Below are 19,367 nucleotides of genomic sequence, written 5' to 3' on the forward strand. Positions count from 1 at the left end.
TCTTTGAAAATTCAGATTAGGTATAAATAAAAGAAATTAAGCACTAGATTTTTGTGCTTAAGAAGATATGCTCAGGAGAAAACTATTCATCCATGCTGGATTCTTGGATAGTATCCCTTGTCAGTATCGTACTTATATCCAGAGGCTCACTCAGGATTTAATTTTGGGGGAGCCGAGTTGAACGGATACAAATATTTTGAATGCAAACTCAATAAAATTCATTAGGTGATTATAAAAATATCTTTAAAGAATAAAACCCAGCTTTCTTTTCTTTTTAAAAAGCTCCTTCTTTGGGGGTGCCAGAATCCCTTCGAGTGCGCCACTGCTCGTATCATCCCAGTTCAAAATTCGTGTAGCCATATTTTACAAATGAATTTTAGCTTAATAGCCACTGTTTAATAACAGTAAGTGATAGTAACAGTGTCTTGCAATAAACTTGCTACTATTACTAGCAATATCTTTCTACCGAAAGTATATAAAGAAGTTCTAAATACAGGCATGCGTTTGGAACCCCAGTTGCTAGCGTTTAGTGATTCCGAGGCTATTATGGAGAATCGAGTTCCTTGAAAACACATCGAGGCCACTTCCGGTGTCTTAGAACGGCACGAAAGGCGTATGTTCTCGCAAAAATCAACTCCTCGACGTCGCGGTGGGCGGAATAAAGAAACCAGGGGGAGATTTGAGCGAAAAACGGAAATGGAAGAGAGGGGAGATCGTGTATTACGGCATAAACTTGGGGCCTGTTGCTATCGCGAGGTTATTTCCGTTTGGACGCACAAGTAGACACCGTAAAGAGTTGGCCAGGATAGGCGCCGCGACGCCTAGTCCGTGGTAAAGAAAACACGAAAATTAGGCTAGCCTGCCAGTGCTTTGATCGAGAGGCTGTTCTGGCTTTCCATCGTATGCGTTGGATTGATGGATGTGAAATGTCTTTCTTTCTTTATCACAAAACTTCAGGGACATTTTTATCGAGGACGTGGAGTAGCAAGCCTAGTTCACTGCAGCTTTCCTCTCAAATAACTATAAACTAGGATAAAAGTGCACCACGTTTTCATTTCATTGTTCAGAGTTCCTTTTTTAAGAAAACCAGTCAAAACGTAGATCTGCTTGTTTGAGTAGTTTTGAAACTTAATTATGAAGCTTGGATTATCAAGCAACAAATTCAATTCCATTTATTCATCAATGAAGGTAGGCTTCTTATCACTATTAAATGCACTTTTTCAATATGTTTGCGATGAATAAATTCTGCGATAAAGTGGTATTATTATCCCCTTAGTTTGCTCTTCTATATTCCACCATTAAAAAAAAATAAATAAAAATTTAAAAATAAAAAAGTTCATCAGAATTTTTTTTAGAATGGCCCTTTTTATGTGGTTTTCGAGTTTCTTTTGGTTTTTTCCAATTCCAGGTGCTGGGATTGTACTTAGAAGGTTGACTTTATAATTCAGAAAAAACCCATAAGAAATTTGCCTTTTGGAGCTTAACCGCGTATCACGTGGCCGACGTTAACCTCCATTGCAGCGTCCGTTCCCTTTAGAAGCGAAAACTACCGCGGTCGCATTGTTACCGAGCCCTAAAAGGGACCACGAAGACAGCGAGGCCAGCTTAGCTCTCGAGCACGTACTCGCTGCGACCACTTTTGTTGGCCCCTCGAAATTAACGCCGACCACTCAGCCGTACCATTTAGTGTGTCGCCTATGCCAGTCCTACCGCGCTTTCCATCCCCTATTCGCCCGATAACATCATCTCTCTTCAGCAGCCTCCTTTTCCATCTCCTTTAATTTCCCTTTCGACGCGACGCGCGCGCGGAAAAGGCGTGGACGTCTTCTTCTTCTGTGCCCGATATCGCGCGCCCACGTGGAAGAAATTGCAACCGATACACTCCCTCGGGAAGGTAACGTCGCAGTCAATGGTAAATTTCTTGAGATCTTTCCTAAATTTTTGAAGATACGAAACAGTTGAATCTTTTGACAAGATGGGCGTGGAAGACATTTATTTTTCGTACAAAACGCGTCGACCTTTTGGGATTCTTTTATATCGTGATTGAGATTACAGGGAAACGAGGCTTTTTGTGCTAGCTGATGAGATTATGCTCGAATTTCGGCGAAGAGCAGCGAGTGTCAATTGAGAATTTTTGCTGAAGATGCGTATGAGGCGAGAAGTCTATTTTTGATGATCGAAGATGACGATGCGTCGAGCGACGCAGAATCCGGGGAGATATTTACGTGCTGTTTTTGGAGTTAAAAAAGAATCGACGGGGAGGTCATGGCGTCGATCTGCTTTTGGGGCGAAGCAAAAGATTCGCGGTGGTTTACAGCATTTTCTATTATCGTCGAGTGATTGTTGTTTAAAAACTACGATTCTATAATTTACATTTGACATTTCGATACATTTCTGTGGGATATTTCAGATATCCCAAAATATACGGTCATTTATCAAACTTCTGTATGAAAACTGTTTAACTTATATTTCCACAGATTGTTAAGACAATAATTTATAATTGATGGTACCCATAAATGTCAGGCAAATTAAAATGATGTTTAATGTACATCATGTGCATATCGCGAATTTAGAAGAACTTTTTAGAGCTGAAATTTTAACGTAACGTAATTTCGATATTCTCATAAGCTAGCAGTCATTAAATAAATATTAGGTATCACATGTATATGGAAGAAATTGATGATCATTGCAATTGGATGTTAATTGTTATCTTAGTTATATATCTCGAGAAAATACACACACGGCTGCATCCTGCAGCCTGTCTCTTGCAGGCCGAGTAAGAGGTAATGTTTCCGTGTCTCTCTGTATTTCAAATTCATAGAAGATAACGGTGTTAAAACATAGGCGAGCTAATATTGTTCGTGCATGAACAAAAAGGGGACGTATGCATACGTCGTACAGAGAGTGCGAAGCTAAGAAATTACAGTGGAGTCAATATGTTACGGGTTTACCGTTATCGAGATTGCGTGTGATTTACACGTGGTGCGTCGATTAAAAGTGGGAAGTTTCTCCTGTCTTGAAAATTCACCTTTAAATTTTTATATGTACACTTTTGTTTAGACAGTATTATCTTTACTACTCGGCTTCGCCTGAAATTTAGATTCTGATTTTATAAAATAAATTTATTTTTTATTTTTTTATTTTTTTTGAAAATAGTCACATATATCTGGATTAGCCAGGCATAATGAGCCGAGGTACATTTCGTGACCCCCGAGTTTACCTGTTCGAAAGTTTTTAGGCGACACACAAACACACAAACATACGAAACATTTTCTGCTTTATAGTACAAGATTTTAAAACTGTCACTTTTCTAAAAAAATTCGGGGATGCTTCGTTGATCTGCCTGTGATTAATGACCTGTTTATTTAAACAATTCCATGGAGAAAATGTTTGGCCCAGTTTTAAAAATATCTGGAATCTTATTCTACGTTTAAGTCGAACACCAAAGAATTCCGTATTTTCGTATTTTCCTAAATTGTACAATTTCAACCTCTTCACATTTTTAAGTTTTATATATGATCTATATACTGCAAGTGCAATTTTTATAGAATTCATTGATGGAGACAAAAAGGTCCCAGTAGATAATTCTATCAAATTCTTCAATTTGACAGAGTGTAAAAAAGAATATTTTCTTCAGAATTGATTCTATATTTCAAAATAATGAAAACGAACTTCAGTTATTATAAATACTTACCAATAATATTTCAAGCAAAACTAGAATGTTGATCTCAGTATTTCCTCCCTTTCAATTGCTATTTTTACAAAGTGCTATTTATAACGAAACCGTTGGCGAATGTTTTCTTTCCTTCACCATACACATTCTATTTCAAGAATATGAACATTCGCGGTGACAAACTAACCGCAAGATATTCCCTGATGAAACAGTGGAATTGTATTATTTAGCTTATTTACAAGCGCGTTAGAAAAATGTCGTCGCTATGCCGTTTTCCTTGAGGATCCTCGATCGAGGCCGCGTTTCACTCAGCCAGAACATTGGGGAGCGTATGAGAATGTCTCGTGAATATCGATTCGATGTTCATTGATTCGTTGAACATGATTTCTTGGTATCGTTACGATCGTCCGATATGTGTCGCGTTACGTGCAGACTATTATCCGACGTGCATAACGTGATTACATTCAACGTGCGGTATACAAAATGCATACGAAACGCGTGAAATTCAACTCTTGTAAATGACGACACGGTGTCAATAACGAAAGTTACGTATAATATAATTAATTGGTCGATCTAATTACAACCCTTTGATATCCAGCTTCTGATTCTTTTAGTAGTATACAAATGGCCTCCATAAATCATTTACAATCACTTTTGTGCTGATTGGGAATATGGAGATTGGAGAATGCTTTATTACATTTTTATTGGCATTGTTATCCAGTTATTGTCATTATTAGACACTCGAATTTTATTTTATTCAAAAGCGAAATTAGTGAAGTATTTACAGTCACGAAAGTTCATTATGTCTTCGAAAAATTAATTTCTGTTTTGTATCGTACGTGTATAAGTGCATACAAACTTTAATTATTCTTTAAGAAGGGCAACAAAAATTTGTCTGTTTAAATCTCCAATTTTATTTCTAAAGTTATCTTCCATGCCCTTCAATTTCTGTGTGTAAGTAGAGAAGGAAATTATTTCGACTTACGTATCGGAGCAAAAAAGCACAGTCAAGTCATCAAGACAATTAGTGTCCCAGATTTTATCTTTCAGCAACGAAGATGTTCTAAGCAAAAAGTTAATGGACGTCACGACTAACACGATGAAATATAGCTTCTCCAAATACTATAATTGATATTACTTCGCTTAATTAGCTGCTGAATTAATATACGTAATACCGTAACCGTTAATTGTTAAAAATACATTAAGCTACAGCGATCCATATGGAAGAAAGAACAAACAAAAATATTTAACTATAAATTTACCACCACGTGACCAAATTTACTGATTCCTATGGCAAACGTATCTATATCGTTATACCTACACGTGTACATATGACCCACAAACTCAGCTTAGTCTCCAGCCAAGGCAGTCGTTACTTTACCGACTTTACGATACCATTTTCATTCCAGTGAAAGGTCGAAAAGTATGGTCAATAATGTCTGTAACATACATAGACCTTTCTGCGTTTCCTTTGTTACAGAAATACCACGTACGTACATAGTGCTCATACATACTACGGCAAGTTGCATTCTTGCCAATTTCGAACATAAATCTTTCCAATACACCCCTAGATAAAAAGTCTCGAACTCTGAACTCCATAAATTTCTAGGCTCGTTTTTCTCAAAGTATTCTTCCTTTACTACTAACTTTGGCGAATAGTAGACATTTGAGTAGCGAAGGAGAAAGAAAAACTAGTACACTCAGAATTTTGTTTTTAAAAATAAATAGTATCGAATGGATAGAATTTAAGAGAATTCTTTTTAATCGAGATTCAATTTATTTTTTGTTTGCAGATGACACTGACGTAGCTCGTTGAGGATGGCTTCCATCATGGGGCTACAGCAGCCAGCTGCGTCCCAGGATACCGTGGATTACAGTGGATACTTACAGTCCTCGCAGTGCCATCAAATACATGGAAATCAGGCAAACGCGCAGATTCAGTCTTCACAGAAGTCGTCGTCCAGCGACCATAATACCAGCTTCACCAGTACGAAGGGATTACTCAATGGGCCCGGTCAAAACAACTGCTTCCTCAACAGCGCCGTTCAGGTAAAATAAGATTCTTCAAAAATGATGGAGAACTTCCACGTGTCACATTCTCTGCAATTTATTGCATGTCGAGACGAAGTTTATTCTTTATGCTCATACTTAGGTTACTTCATGTCTGTTAGATAGTTTTGGGTACAGCACTGCTCGATATACGATAAGATCTTTCTTAGCAATGGAGAAATTGAGATTTCGACAAATACGTGTTTGTAGGATCGCAAATTTTGGAGATAATCAGTAGGATCACTAAGATACAGCCACTGTACTTTCTGTTGCTCTGTATTTTATATTTGAGTACTCTTTATCTTGAAATTATGCTGATTATCTTCACGCTGTCTTACAATTGTCTTATCTAAGTTTACTTAAGTCCTTTACGTATTATCTTCAAAATTTCTAGATTAGAAGCAATCATGGTCGCTTATAAAGTCCCCATATTAATCAGTCTTAAAATGGTGACACAAGAGTTACTTTCCATCAGCGCAATAAAGATAATCGACCATCTGACCTAATTAATACTTCAAAAGGAAAATAGAAACTCCCTTAAAAAATTGTCTCAAAAGATCAATTTAAGAACTTGTCTTCATATTCACAATATTCCACAGTGCTACTTCCTTAACCCTTCGTGGTCACACCTTCTTATAATCACAAATTGGTCACATGGGGTTCACTGCACCCCAGTATCATGTTTGAGCTACCATTTTCGTATTTCTGAATCTTTTAACTTTTGAGTGATAAATGTCCAATCGTAATACTCGTACAGTCATGCACTAATAGTTTTCCTCTAGAAATGTAAATTTTCATATGTTGAAATTCGTATTTGAAGAAATAGTTGCGGATAAAAGCGATTTTATTTTTTGTTAAAATTCACTAAATTTGTAAATTTAATTAAGGTCTAAAAATTCACAGAAATATTGGCAAATACATATCCTGGGGTGCGGCACACCCTGTGTGATCGCGAAGGGTTAATACTCTATCACCTTCATTGCTAGTTCCTTTTACAGTAAATATTTATATCTCTCGCTTCTCAAATCATTAATCTGATATAATTTCCCTCGAGCCATTCAAGTCAGTAAATAAACAATGTAAATCGAATCTATAAATACGTACGGTCAAGAACCGCAGGGTTAAGAACGAACTCCCTTTCTCGCGAATATTCTTATCGTTCGCCAGGTATCACGGGGTTAATTCGATCAGGACCCGTTCGTCGTGGATCCAGGCATGATTCACGCGGAATAAATCCGCGCGGGTCAGTTTGTCTGATGCACGGAGATGGTTGCACGCTTCATTAATGGAAATAATTCGCGGCTGCCTCGTGAAAAGGTGCCTTCCCACGGACCGTTAGAATTTATTATGTCGATCAGAACTGTTTTTCCCAGCTTTTGTGCAGCACGCTGTCCGATACGTAGCGGTAATTGTAACATCCGGAGGAAGCAATTACGCTCGACCGGGCTCGATTAGAACAATCGATCAGAATCGCATAGAAAATAGTACGCCGGCCGTGCAAAGGATCTCCAATTGGGCTTTACCTTCTCGTTTCGAGGTAATTACGCGACGTTAATCGCGCGAAAGAGTCGATTTAGAAGGCTGCCCGTGTTCCTTGGGTAACCCGGGTAATAGCGGTGGCCAGGTCAACGTATACACGTGTCTGAAATACGAAAATCCTAGCCTTCGATTACTGGGATCCAGTTATTTCGTTTTATTCCTTCGTTAGGGAAGAAGTAACACGGATTATCGTATTTTAAAAAAAAAATCCTGCGACGCTGTCTTCACTTGTAATAAAAAATTCGTGTTTAGTGGCGGTTAATATTGCCCTTCGATTACAAAGAAAATCGCGGGTCATATTTCACTCGACTCGCGAACACTTTTTACTTTGGCACAAAACACGCGTAACGTGCCATTTGAAAATCGTAGGTGACATTAATGTGCCTCTGGTGTCTCCGTCTTCCGATCTTTCTCCTTGACATTTTAACGCCCTCCTCGACCTCCTTTAACCCCCTTGTATTCGATACTGCAACTCGACACGGATTTCGAAAAATATTAATTTATGAAGTAAAGCGGGCCGCTGCGCTTGAATTTTTTTTTTCTGACGTTCAGTTAATTCATTTCGAGCTGAAGAGTCCGAGGGAATTTTTCCTCGAGGCAAGTCCTTTATTTTGTGGTATTTTTATCGACTGTTAGGTAGTTTCGGGTTGATTTCTACTTTTTTCGGGGGTTTATTTGCGTCGCCGATATCCTCGCGCGCATTTCTCGTGCTGCATACCTTGCCGAAGGCCGGCGTGCGCCTTCCTGCATGCAACCCGATAGTCGAGCATGCACTTGGGCGTTTTCGAGACCACTGAGTTATGTCACTTTCGTACAAAACATTGTGAACAAATTCAATGAATCAAGTTTTCTAGTAGTATTTATTTCGCCATCCGTACATTCTTTTATGCTTATCGGATGTGGTATACATAGCACAGTCTACAGTTCCGCTCCCGTAAGTGGCATAAACTATATAGTGTAAATATAAAAAACATAAGCATATAACGTATATACTATATTACAAAAAAATACAGCCCCCGCCTCTATCCTATTCCATTACTCCTGTGTCCATCCTTCCCCAATTCCTCCTCTTTTCTTCTTTCCTCCATTTCGGCTGAATCAACTTTTATATATATATATATATATGTATATATGACTAAGAAAATGTATTTGGAACAAGTGCAAAGTGTTCAAATTGGTATAAAAATGAAATAACGATAGTTTCTAATTCGATGGAAGCTTTCGCGAACAAGAGTCTTAAGGGAGCATGAATTTCCGTTTGTATAATGAAGGAGGAGAAAGAGGAAGCATATAATCCGCGACAGTGGCAGGAATCTTTAACATCTCTAAATCTTTTTAACGCGAATTGATGACTTTTTCTGAAACAGGTTTACGACGGTGGTCATGATCCACGTCCATAGTTTATGGCCACGAGTGGCCACCAAATCTTTAAGGCTCCTATCTTCGAAAGCCTTGGAGGCAGACGTAAATATTCATGCCCACTAAGTGACAGGACACGTGGAGAATCTTCTTAAGCCCCATCTTCTCCATTGCCCCTTCTCCCTCGCTTTCTCTTCCACGCTTTGTATCGTTCTCCTTTTTATTTTTGCTCCCCAAGCCCCTCTAATAGGTAGTTTCAAAATGTACCGTAGTCACGTCATTTCCTTGGCTATGGTTATCCCACCTCCCCGGGGCTGGATGAAAGGTCAAATCAAACTTGTTTTTTCCTAGTTGATATTGGGATTGGGCCTCTTAGAGATTTCTGAAACGATTGCTATTCTTCTATTGATAAGAGACGATCAAGTGGACGATGTTTGATGAGATAATGCGTTAGAGATTATTGGTGAGTACAAGTTGGGTTATGACTGAATTTTTAGGAATTTAAATATAATTGGCATCAAACCGTAATTACACCCGGATTGAATGGGAACTGAACTGCTTTTAAGTAGGAACTTAACTGCTTTTAAGTAGGAACTGAACTGCTTTTAAATAGGAACTGAACTGCTTTTAAATAGGAACTGAACTGCTTTTAAATAGGAACTGAACTGCTTTTAAATAGGAACTGAACTGCTTTTAAATAGGAACTGAACTGCTTTTAAGTAGGAACTGAACTGCTTTTAAATAGGAACTGAACTGCTTTTAAATAGGAACTGAACTGCTTTTAGATAGGAACTGAATTGCTTTTAGATAGGAACTGAATTGCTTTTAGATAGGAACTGAATTGCTTTTAAGTAGGAACTGAACTGCTTTTAAATAGGAACTGAACTGCTTTTAAATAGGAACTGAACTGCTTTTAATTAGGAACTGAACTGCTTTTAAATAGGAACTGAACTGCTTTTAAGTAGGAACTGAAATGCTTTTAAATAGGAACTGAACTGCTTTTAAATAGGAACTGAACTGCTTTTAAATAGGAACTGAACTGCTTTTAAATAGGAACTGAACTGCTTTTAAATAGGAACTGAACTGCTTTTAAATAGGAACTGAACTGCTTTTAAGTAGGAACTGAACTGCTTTTAAATAGGAACTGAACTGCTTTTAAATAGGAACTGAACTGCTTTTAAGTAGGAACTGAACTGCTTTTAAATAGGAACTGAACTGCTTTTAAGTAGGAATTGAACTGCTTTTAAATAGGAACTGAACTGCTTTTAAACAGGAACTGAACTGCTTTTAAATAGGAACTGAACTGCTTTCGAATAGAAACTGAACTGCTGTCGAATGGGAACTGAACTGGTACCGAATTGAAATTAATACCAAATCGAATCCGAACTCAATCAGAGTTCCGCAGCAGGACTCCACGACCGTTTGAAAAATGAATATACCACAGTTCCGGTGTTAACAAATATTTTACAATATACAAATCAGAATCGGTGACTCCGGGCCTAGAATACTGCTCGGGGACGACAAGAATTTAATCGAAATATTTAACTACTGATAGCGAACTCGATTCATTACAACCACCTTGTTTTTGGAAAATCGGGAACGCTTCGATAGACCACGGTGGAATTTTTCAATTGCAATGGCGCGCTCATTTAGCGTGTCCCTGGTGACGTTCACTTTTTATTCGTGGCACAGGACAAAGCAGTTACCACACCCTGGCTGCGTGCGCGGTTTACGCTTAAAACACTTGTATCACGTGTCACGTAAGTCGAGGTATTGGGTACGCGTGCTTCATGTTGAACGGACAGCCATAATGGCACGATCGTTTGTAACAGATTAGAATCCCTCTCTCTTCGTACTTGTATTTTGCTTGATGTTCATCGTCGCGTCTTGGAAATTAATCTGTTTCGAACCACTCTTCCCTGTCAACTTGTTTGCGATGATTGATGACCCTTTCACTGATTTCAAGATGTGAAGTGCCATTTTAGATGAATAAAGAAGGACTTTATTTGCTTTCAATTACAATTCATTCGATCTCTGTAAACTACGAGCTAAAACTGACAAGGAAAACTCCCGAACCCTGAAATTCAAAAAAAAAAATATGAAACTTTTTGTTTGCTGCCGAATTCACTCTAAGGGGGTGAAATTGACCCCTTAAATTCCGACTATTTTCCGATTTTGTGGTTTAAGTCGCGAACTGTAAGAACTGTAAACCAAATTATAGCCCTAATTAAAACAAGTAACTTTTTGTCTTGAAACTTTTTTTCTATCTCTTACCGATTGCAAGTTACAAAATAAAATTGGAAAATAGCCGAATTTTCAGGGGTTAATTTCACTCCTTTAGAGTGAATTTTGGTAGCAAACAAAAATTGCGTTGTGATCAGGAGGAAATCCCCTACATATTCACAAAATTTCAGATATTTTTGAATTTACGGATTTGTGATATTCTGAGTACCAGAAATATGCAGAACATTCGCCATACTGTTTAAACCCCTAACTTAACTACTATATTCTGCTGCCTCCGCTGATAGACATTCAATGTCCCGTTTAAACTCTGTATTACACATTTTGGAGCGAACTCACGTTCGTTATTCGTTGATTCTTGGAAATCTGTACGCTTGTATCTTGTAAAAAGAATGTAGGTCCTTGGATGCAACAATTTCCTATCTTACAATGGCAATGATTTGAATTCATTCATCTGAAGCAGACGACAAAATGTAAACATTTTTTAGTCGATTGTAGTAGTATTAGCGCTTTCGATTTCATTCGTCAACGACTTATCGCCGAGACCTTCCTTGCGCAATTATTAATGCCAATTTCATTCGCCGGTGGAGGATGAAATTAAACAATCGCGGTCTGTAGCTGTCGAGCAGCGCCCGATAAATGGTAACTTTTATCGGCGCGATTTAATAGGCCCATAAATTAGCAGAGCGGATTAATGAAACGCAGGAGTGTATCGCTGGAGGGTTCGTTCAGAAACTGTTTCATTAGTCCAGCCGAACTAACGAATGAATTAATGACACAAAACTCGTTTCGGCCCGCTATAATGGCAGCTCGAGACTAACGGGGTGCAGAGCTGTTTCGTCCCAGATGCCGATAAATGTTAAAACGTTCCTAGTATCGACCAACGAAGCCCTCTGTTCGTAAATAACAATTTCAACGACGACACTGGCGAGGAGCATATTTTTAAGCATCGATTATATATTCTTCCTGGTTCGTGTGACATCGAAAGAAAAAGTTTCATCACGAATCCCGCGCACCAAAACATGTTATTTCTGAAACTGGAAGATACCACTTGGAAGAAAACAACGCGGGTAGTTTGTAAATGAAACAATTGAGTGCATACTACGTTACAGGATTTAAAAAACATCTGTGATATTTATTTCTAATTTGTGGTTTGCGAATGGGTTTCGTGCACAGTTGTGGATCGGCATTAATTGATATCGAGAAGAGCACTATACTGTTTCTGCTTTAACACTTTGTTCCTAAATATATTTTTAGTTTAGAGAACCGAATGATTACGTAATTGATTAGATTTTTAGACTGAGAGTGAGCGACAGTTTCTGGACGTGGCCGTTTTATTGATAAAGCGAACCAAATAAGGAGATCGATCCGTGACCTAGTTTTTAGATAATTGGAGTCGGTTGTGAACGGACTGTTGATTCTTTTTGCAACCTTTTTTCTCTCGTTCCCGTTTTGCTGATTTTTCGTTAATTGGAGACACTTTCTGCCTTACGATCGGCTTGTCGTCAAGAAACTGCCTCTGATGGTAGCCAGGAATTCAGAGAAATGCGAACGAATGGAAGTTAAGAGTCCCGAAACAGTCATAGCGGTCTTCGTTAGACGTTAAAAGTCGCTAAAAAGTTATCTGCTCCAAACGTGATAGTTGCAAGTCGGCAAAAATTTCATTACAATTTAAATTCTAGATTATATGTTTCTATTTGTGACATTCATATTCATAATACAGAAGTATATAGATAGAAGCATGGCTAACGAGGGTTTTGTGTGCTCTTTCATGATTTAATAATTAATTGGTTTTGTTCAGTGATGCTTCGAACCAGACCATCATTGGATCAATGATATTCCTCATCTGTCTCAGCAATTAAAGAGATCTTATTGAAGGGGATAGTGTTCGTCGAACTCGTTCCACGAACCTGCGTTAAAATGTCATTCATCTTGCGTATTTATTCCTATATTAAAGATGAAGGTATACACCAGTACAAAAACATTGAAAATTAAAACACCTGCTTCTTGTACGGTTTAGTCAAGCACAGTTGAAAAAGCTATTCGCGTTCTGAAATTCAGGAATATAGCTGTAATGACTTAATAGTTAATAGGTAGCACAAAAGTTATCATCTTGAATAATTTTGTTGGGATGGACTTCCCTTTCATATGCAGAAACTTGATACAAAATAATATTAGATAGTGTCGTGGTTGAATTTTAGAAACTTAAACACTTCCTTTGATAGGAGAATGTCTAAGTTTTTAAGAATTTTCAGAGTAGAAACGACAGTGATAAGACAGAGGAGAGACTACAGAATTATATACCAATGTGTAAATTAGAGATGTGGCATAAACTTTGGAGTGACATAGAATTTTGATAACACAGGGAAGAAATTGAAAATATTTATCTATTTTAAAGGAACTTATTGAACCATAATTTAATAACAGGTATTTGTACACGAGAAAGTCTTACATTTATAAAAAAAAAGATTAGGGGACTAGTCGTTCATAGTATTGGAAAATTATTCAGAGTATTCCTTTGCATTCAATTCTCCATCCATCCTTATTTCGTTCACCGCAGAATTTCGCATAAATTCTCTGTAAAGGGCATGCATAAAATTGCAACGAAGTGCATTCGTATTGTCGGCCCAGCGAGAAAAGAACGCGCTCTATCACTTTATCTCGGGCCAAAGCGCTATCAAGCAGCTTGTGCTGGTTAATGGGCCTAGGTTTCGTAGTATCCGAAGACACAGCAACGGAGATGCGCATATTTGTGCAGCGAGATAAAGTTTTGTCGACGAGGCTGAGAGCAAAAGCTCCAAGAGGTTTCCAGGCAAAGATTAGGTAACACGTTACTTTACCTTAATCTCCGTACGTGCACTTACCGCCGTTTTTAAAGACACTCCGAGAACTGAAAAGAGCTACTCGAGCATATGAGATATCCCCTGGCTAAAGCGTCGTAATTTTTAGCGGCCGCGTGTAACTTTACTGTTTCTACAATCCTAGGAGAGATTAAAGAGAGGAAGTGCAGATATTTACCAAGTGCACATCATCGTTGGTTAGTTCGAAAATTTTAAATGGTAAATGCATCGTGTAGATATTTTTAAAATGATTATAAACATAATAGTTTTGATTCTTGAACGGTAAAATTCTTTTTTTTGAAAATATCGTTGTTGCTAACTAAATTGCTAATTAATATTCCAGATTTGCAAATGATAAATTTGCAAAATTGTTCAGCTTTTTATGTTCTACCTAGCACACTATCAAAAAAAAAGAAATAAAGTCAGAGGGAAGTAACCAAATATGGAATACCATTTTGTTTTTCGAATTGTCATTCTAGTAAAACCAATCTCAACAAATAAAAAAGATTTTTATGGGTATTCGGTCGTATATTTACGCTAAAGAACAGTCTAATATTTCTAACGCTATAAACAATTTTCAGTACTGAACTAACATTAAAAAAACATAAATTGTAATGGCACTATTCCATATTAGGTATAATATTCCATGTTTGGTTACTTTCCACTATATTAAAAAAAAGAAAAACCGGGATAACTCCAAGGCTGCTATCACCCCTCCAGACTGACTTTCCGCAGATAAAAATTGCTCTTTGCATATTCCAATATGCTCTGCGTTTACTCGAAGTTTCATTAAAAACAAAATTCAGAACTTTCGGCATGGTAACGTTTCCTCGCGAGATAGACCTTAAGTTATCCGATCCTCTATGAAAATCTATTACCCTCCTCGTCCGACACCAAAGTAGTCTGCAAATTGCACAAAAACACAGCGCAGCTGGGAAACATCCATTTAATTCGAGCCCCCTGGCGGTGTGGACGGAGGGGGAGGAAAGTTGCATTGTGTAGCGTGCGATGGGAGCGACAGTGTCAATAACACCCAGAAGACGAGCACGGGGGCAGGTGTAAAGGGGTGTAGCCGGTTGGCGTCCTTTTCCGGCGACTGGCTAATTATAATAGGAAACTGATTCATCTGGCCCCCGCGGTAATTACACTCGCGAGCAGACCGCGCCACGAGGAAGGCTCGCCAGCTCCCTTATTTCGGATTAGCGTGACGTAGTGGGAGTATCGATAAGAGAGGCGCTTGTGCAGCGCTGCTGGCTTTTTTCTCTACGACGGTGAGAACGAAAGGGAGTCCTCCTCAGGAGAGCGGCCGCGGGAGGAACCTTGAACCTTAACAATCGACATGGCGTGGCTACAGGAAACCGTGAACACTGGGTGTCACTGTCTCGATTATTCAGACGATTGCGTTCCCTTCTTCACTTGGATTGTAGTTTCCTTTGTGATGCAAGTGGGCGTTTAGATTTTGTTTTCGATGTTAGACGATTCCAGTGACATTGGGGAGTATTGAGGAGGAGCTAGAGATGCTGCGACTGCAAGGGCTCTGAACAAGATGAATTTCACTTGGAATGGAAGGGAGTTATTAATAGTAGTTGGGGGAATGGAAGTTGTTAGTATTTAAGGGAAGGTCAGTGGTTAGAAAATTGTTATAATATTCATTGATTTCTTTGGGAGTAGGTACCATTAGCAGGGGGTAGTTTATTAATTTCAAATGCGCTGAAGTAACTGCCCAGCTGATCGCTACTGGATAATTTATTGTTACCAGTAAAATATATTGTTTCAAGCACGTACCTTCGTCCTGAAAAAATTACAATTGGGAGAATGGATTTATAATCCCGAGAGGATTAAATCGCGAATCCCTTTGCCGTGGTCGATTTCACGCGCTCTATTATTTTTCCACTCGCCGACGAATAAATGGAAAAAGTTTGCAAAGCTTTAGTGGCGGATGGAAAAATTGAAATGCGCGAGCAATTGCGTGCTTGAAGCACGACGCGATGCAAGTAACCGCGTCGAACGAGTTCCTCGTTAAACTGTCCTGAATGTATAAAACCGGGAAGAAGCGTTTTACTTCCGTAAACGAGCGGGCACGCGTTTAAATGAAACTCTTGTGTCTTGTTACCAGAGCAATCGCTTTTATCGCCAACGGTTCGTAGCCGCGCTTTTCTCTACCGTTGCCTGTCACGACTGCTTCGTCGGCTAAATTGTACTTTTGCGCGGCTCGTCGCTTTTAACAGGCAAATTGACACGATTATTGCGGGGAGAGACGACTTTCCATTGACTTCTGCATGCTTATGTATCATTTTCGCGCAATAATAGCTTATACGTAGCTTGCAAATAGGGATATCATTTTTACTCTAATTGAGGAGTCCTTTGCTCATTAGTTTGATGAATATCAGTCTTTAAATAACTGAAAAATTTTATGCATAAATTGTACCCCTTTATCAAAGAGAAACAGCTTAATTAACTTAGTAATGAAGTACTTGCTTTTGAGACGTTGAAAGGTTACATAAATTTTTCAGAATTTGTATGATGAAATTTGAGGATATTCCAAGAAATCAGATACTCTACGAAATTTGTAAAATATTGCTCATGGCAGCTGTCTCATAAATCTTCTCTAAATTTCTTTACATTCTCAGATCCTACTCTAAAGTAAATTATATTAGCTAAGTAAAGTATATTTATAATCTAAATTACATTAGCATTAGATTCGAATGTTGTATTGTGTGCGTCATTAGTTAGAATTGGACAGTTCGATGATCATTTCCTATTTGCACCACTTACACCCTACGTTTGAATCTATCTCACCCAAGATTCAGAGTGTCTTATGCGCCCATTAATTCTGTACAATTAAAATGCCATCGTTCATAATTGGAACTGAATTTCGCGTAGTTTCTGTGATCAATAAACACCAAGAATAAAACAAAACTGAGGAGCCACATGCCACACGCCACATGCCTTTTCTACAGCAAGCAGGCGTCCCTTAAAAACAAAGGGTGATCTAGCCATCCATCTGGTGGCACGTGGCCGATCTGCACCTGACCCGATCTTTCTTCAGGATTTAGCTGTGCAATTGGTGAAGCATCGGTGCAGGATAGCAGCACGTGCCCCGCTCTACGAAACATCTGCTTCGTTAGATGCAGAGTGAGATCGGTCGAGGATGATGCGATGGCATTTTAGGACGGTACCCTTGCCATCTGTGACCACTAGATCACACTCTGTCATTGTCGCGTAAACGATACCACCGCAAACTGCTAGTAACTGTACAATATAGAATCTCATCGTAAATCAACGTTCATCAATGAAGAAGTCTCTTCAAGACGAACCTACAATAACTCGATGCTCCCTCACAGGTTCCTAATACCTTCCCGCTATTAATGAAACTCTTCTTCGATACTTAGGGGAGAAGGTGTAAAGTCCTTTTCTTACCTTTTCAGCTCTGGTCCATGTTACCACCCCAAAGTCTCAAACCATGTTTCTGACAAAATTTTGTAGAAATAGCACAGCTTCAAAATAGTCAATTTTTCAAGCTAAAAGGTTGTCGAGATATTATCTTAGATCGATGAGCTACAATTCCCACCTTTTATTTATGCAGTTTTTACATTCTAAATATGTCTTTTCCTGGAGACAAAAATAGAGGTCCATATTTAATCCTTCTCCCCTACCTCCAGGTTTCATGAAATAGAAAAATTACACCAGCTTCAAGAATATTTCATAGAAATCTCGACGTTTTGTTGAAGGATTTCGTGACTCGATAATACCGCTTTTAGAAAAGGCACTTTGCGACGACGAATCAGTGAGTGTCGAGGTCTGGAGGGTCCCGTTGATGTCGCAAGTCGCTGGCCCATGAATCCGGGTCTCGTTTCGGGGACAATAGACGGAGAAGTTACGTTTCTGGCGACCTGTATGTTAGTAGCCCTCGACCCCCGGGAAAAAAAGAGACTTACGCATCGTTAATGGCGGATGGAACCTGCTACGCGATTCTGACTCGGGGCAGCAGGTGTCTGGGAAGGGAATTACTTCTCTGACTCATCGCCAGGTGATGTCTACACGGCGCAAGGAAGGAACCGGAAGCTCTTGCACAGACGGCGAACCGTTTCCTTCAGTCGCCGCCGAGAAGGAAAGTTCTAACGTCTGCTTGGTGGTCTGATTTCGCGGCCGATGTTTCTTCTCCCGATCTTCCTGGACCTGTGCTAGTCATTAGCGTTGAATGTTCTTGCCCCTTACAAAGAACCACAAGCGCACCTAGCGTTTTGTACAAGTACATGGTCATCTTTTAAAAAGATGCTCACTGAAACGAAGCATCATCTTTTAGGGTAGAAACTTACTCATGGAGGAAGTGCAGTAGGCTGGGGTAAGGAATGTGGCTCCAATTTTGCATGCACTTAGTATGTACTGCGCTTAGTAGTGTGTGAGATACGTAGAAGGCAGTGCAGAAAAGTTTTCGAGAAAATTGTACTCCAGGTTTTGGAAGTGTAATTAAGATTTAGTAAGGAGAGTCTTTTGTTCGAGTCAGTTGGAGTCTTATTTTCTTTTCTGAATTGGGGGAAGATGCCTAAGGTTTCTAATTAAATTTATAAAATATGTAATATAAATTTCTATCAAATAAACAAACTTTATTTCCCATCTGAATCATATACTGTGAAACTAACACTGCTAAATTAACAAAGCTAAATGTTAACCCATAAAAGCAACAATTCTTCTTATATGTCTAGGGGATAAACTTTGAGTTATGGTTGCTTTGTATTTACTCTTCAACTATTTTTTTATTATTTCTACGAATATTTGTGTAAATCTCCTTCGTTCTTACGTGCACATCCAAATACAGGACCTGGAAAAGACAATACAGTAGACTCCCATGTATCCGGTTCCGCTTTAAAGTCGATTTACCGGAAACATTTTCGGTGAGGGGCTCAGCAGGAACACAGTATGGACAGATTCCGTGTAACTGCGCATCTCATCCACGGTTCATAGCATTTATCATACAGGAAGCTTTACTCGAACGAATGAGTACATTCTTCGGACGTGATTTTGATATATGTGGAATAAAAGGAAGAAGCTGAAAGTGTAGATAATTTAACTCAACTGTTCCTTTCTTATAGTCGAATATTGTAACCTAATTTTTTTATTCAAAATCTACTAGTGCACGGAACGTGGTAAAAAATTCTAGGAATGCATACAGTGTACTGTAATGATCCTATCATTTTTTAACTACGTTTGGATCGCAGAGAATTGGTATAATTTTCACGTGATAGTATATTATATATCTTATTATGTATGGTACCTATTTGGCATATATTTTCGGATTAACCGTCCACTCTACTGTCTACTGTGTTCACTGTACTTTGAACTGTACATTCTCGCCAAATTTGGAGTAATGCAGCCAACATATTTCGTAAATTATCATACATAGTATGCACTAACTACATTCAAAATTTTTGTCAAATTCAATACACGAACTTCCTGTACTCCCCTCGCTAGTACCCTCCTGGCAAACTAGTAAACTCCAAAATGAACTGAAAGGATTCGAAAAATTATATCACGCGAAAGCCTGATCCCTTCGACTTACGACAAAGGGCGCACCTGATTTACCTTTAATTATGCGAGCCATCGCTCTCTTCGCAAATTCACCACCATCGATTTCGTACATTCGTACGCAAACCGATAAAACTCGG

General features: G+C 38.7%; 1 protein-coding gene across 1 annotated transcript in view; it reads left to right on the forward strand.

Annotated features, from left to right (window-relative positions):
- Positions 1 to 19,367, forward strand: part of Ec (ubiquitin specific peptidase echinus) — a 112,467-nt gene that overhangs the window by 25,283 nt on the left and 67,817 nt on the right. The window contains exon 2 of the mRNA XM_076817402.1: positions 5,467 to 5,722. Coding sequence (XP_076673517.1) covers positions 5,492 to 5,722 — 231 coding nt within the window. The 5' untranslated portion in view covers positions 5,467 to 5,491. The remainder of the gene's footprint in view (positions 1 to 5,466; positions 5,723 to 19,367) is intronic.

Source organism: Andrena cerasifolii, chromosome 7 (assembly GCF_050908995.1).
Source record: "Andrena cerasifolii isolate SP2316 chromosome 7, iyAndCera1_principal, whole genome shotgun sequence".
Classification (NCBI taxonomy): domain Eukaryota; kingdom Metazoa; phylum Arthropoda; class Insecta; order Hymenoptera; family Andrenidae; genus Andrena; species Andrena cerasifolii.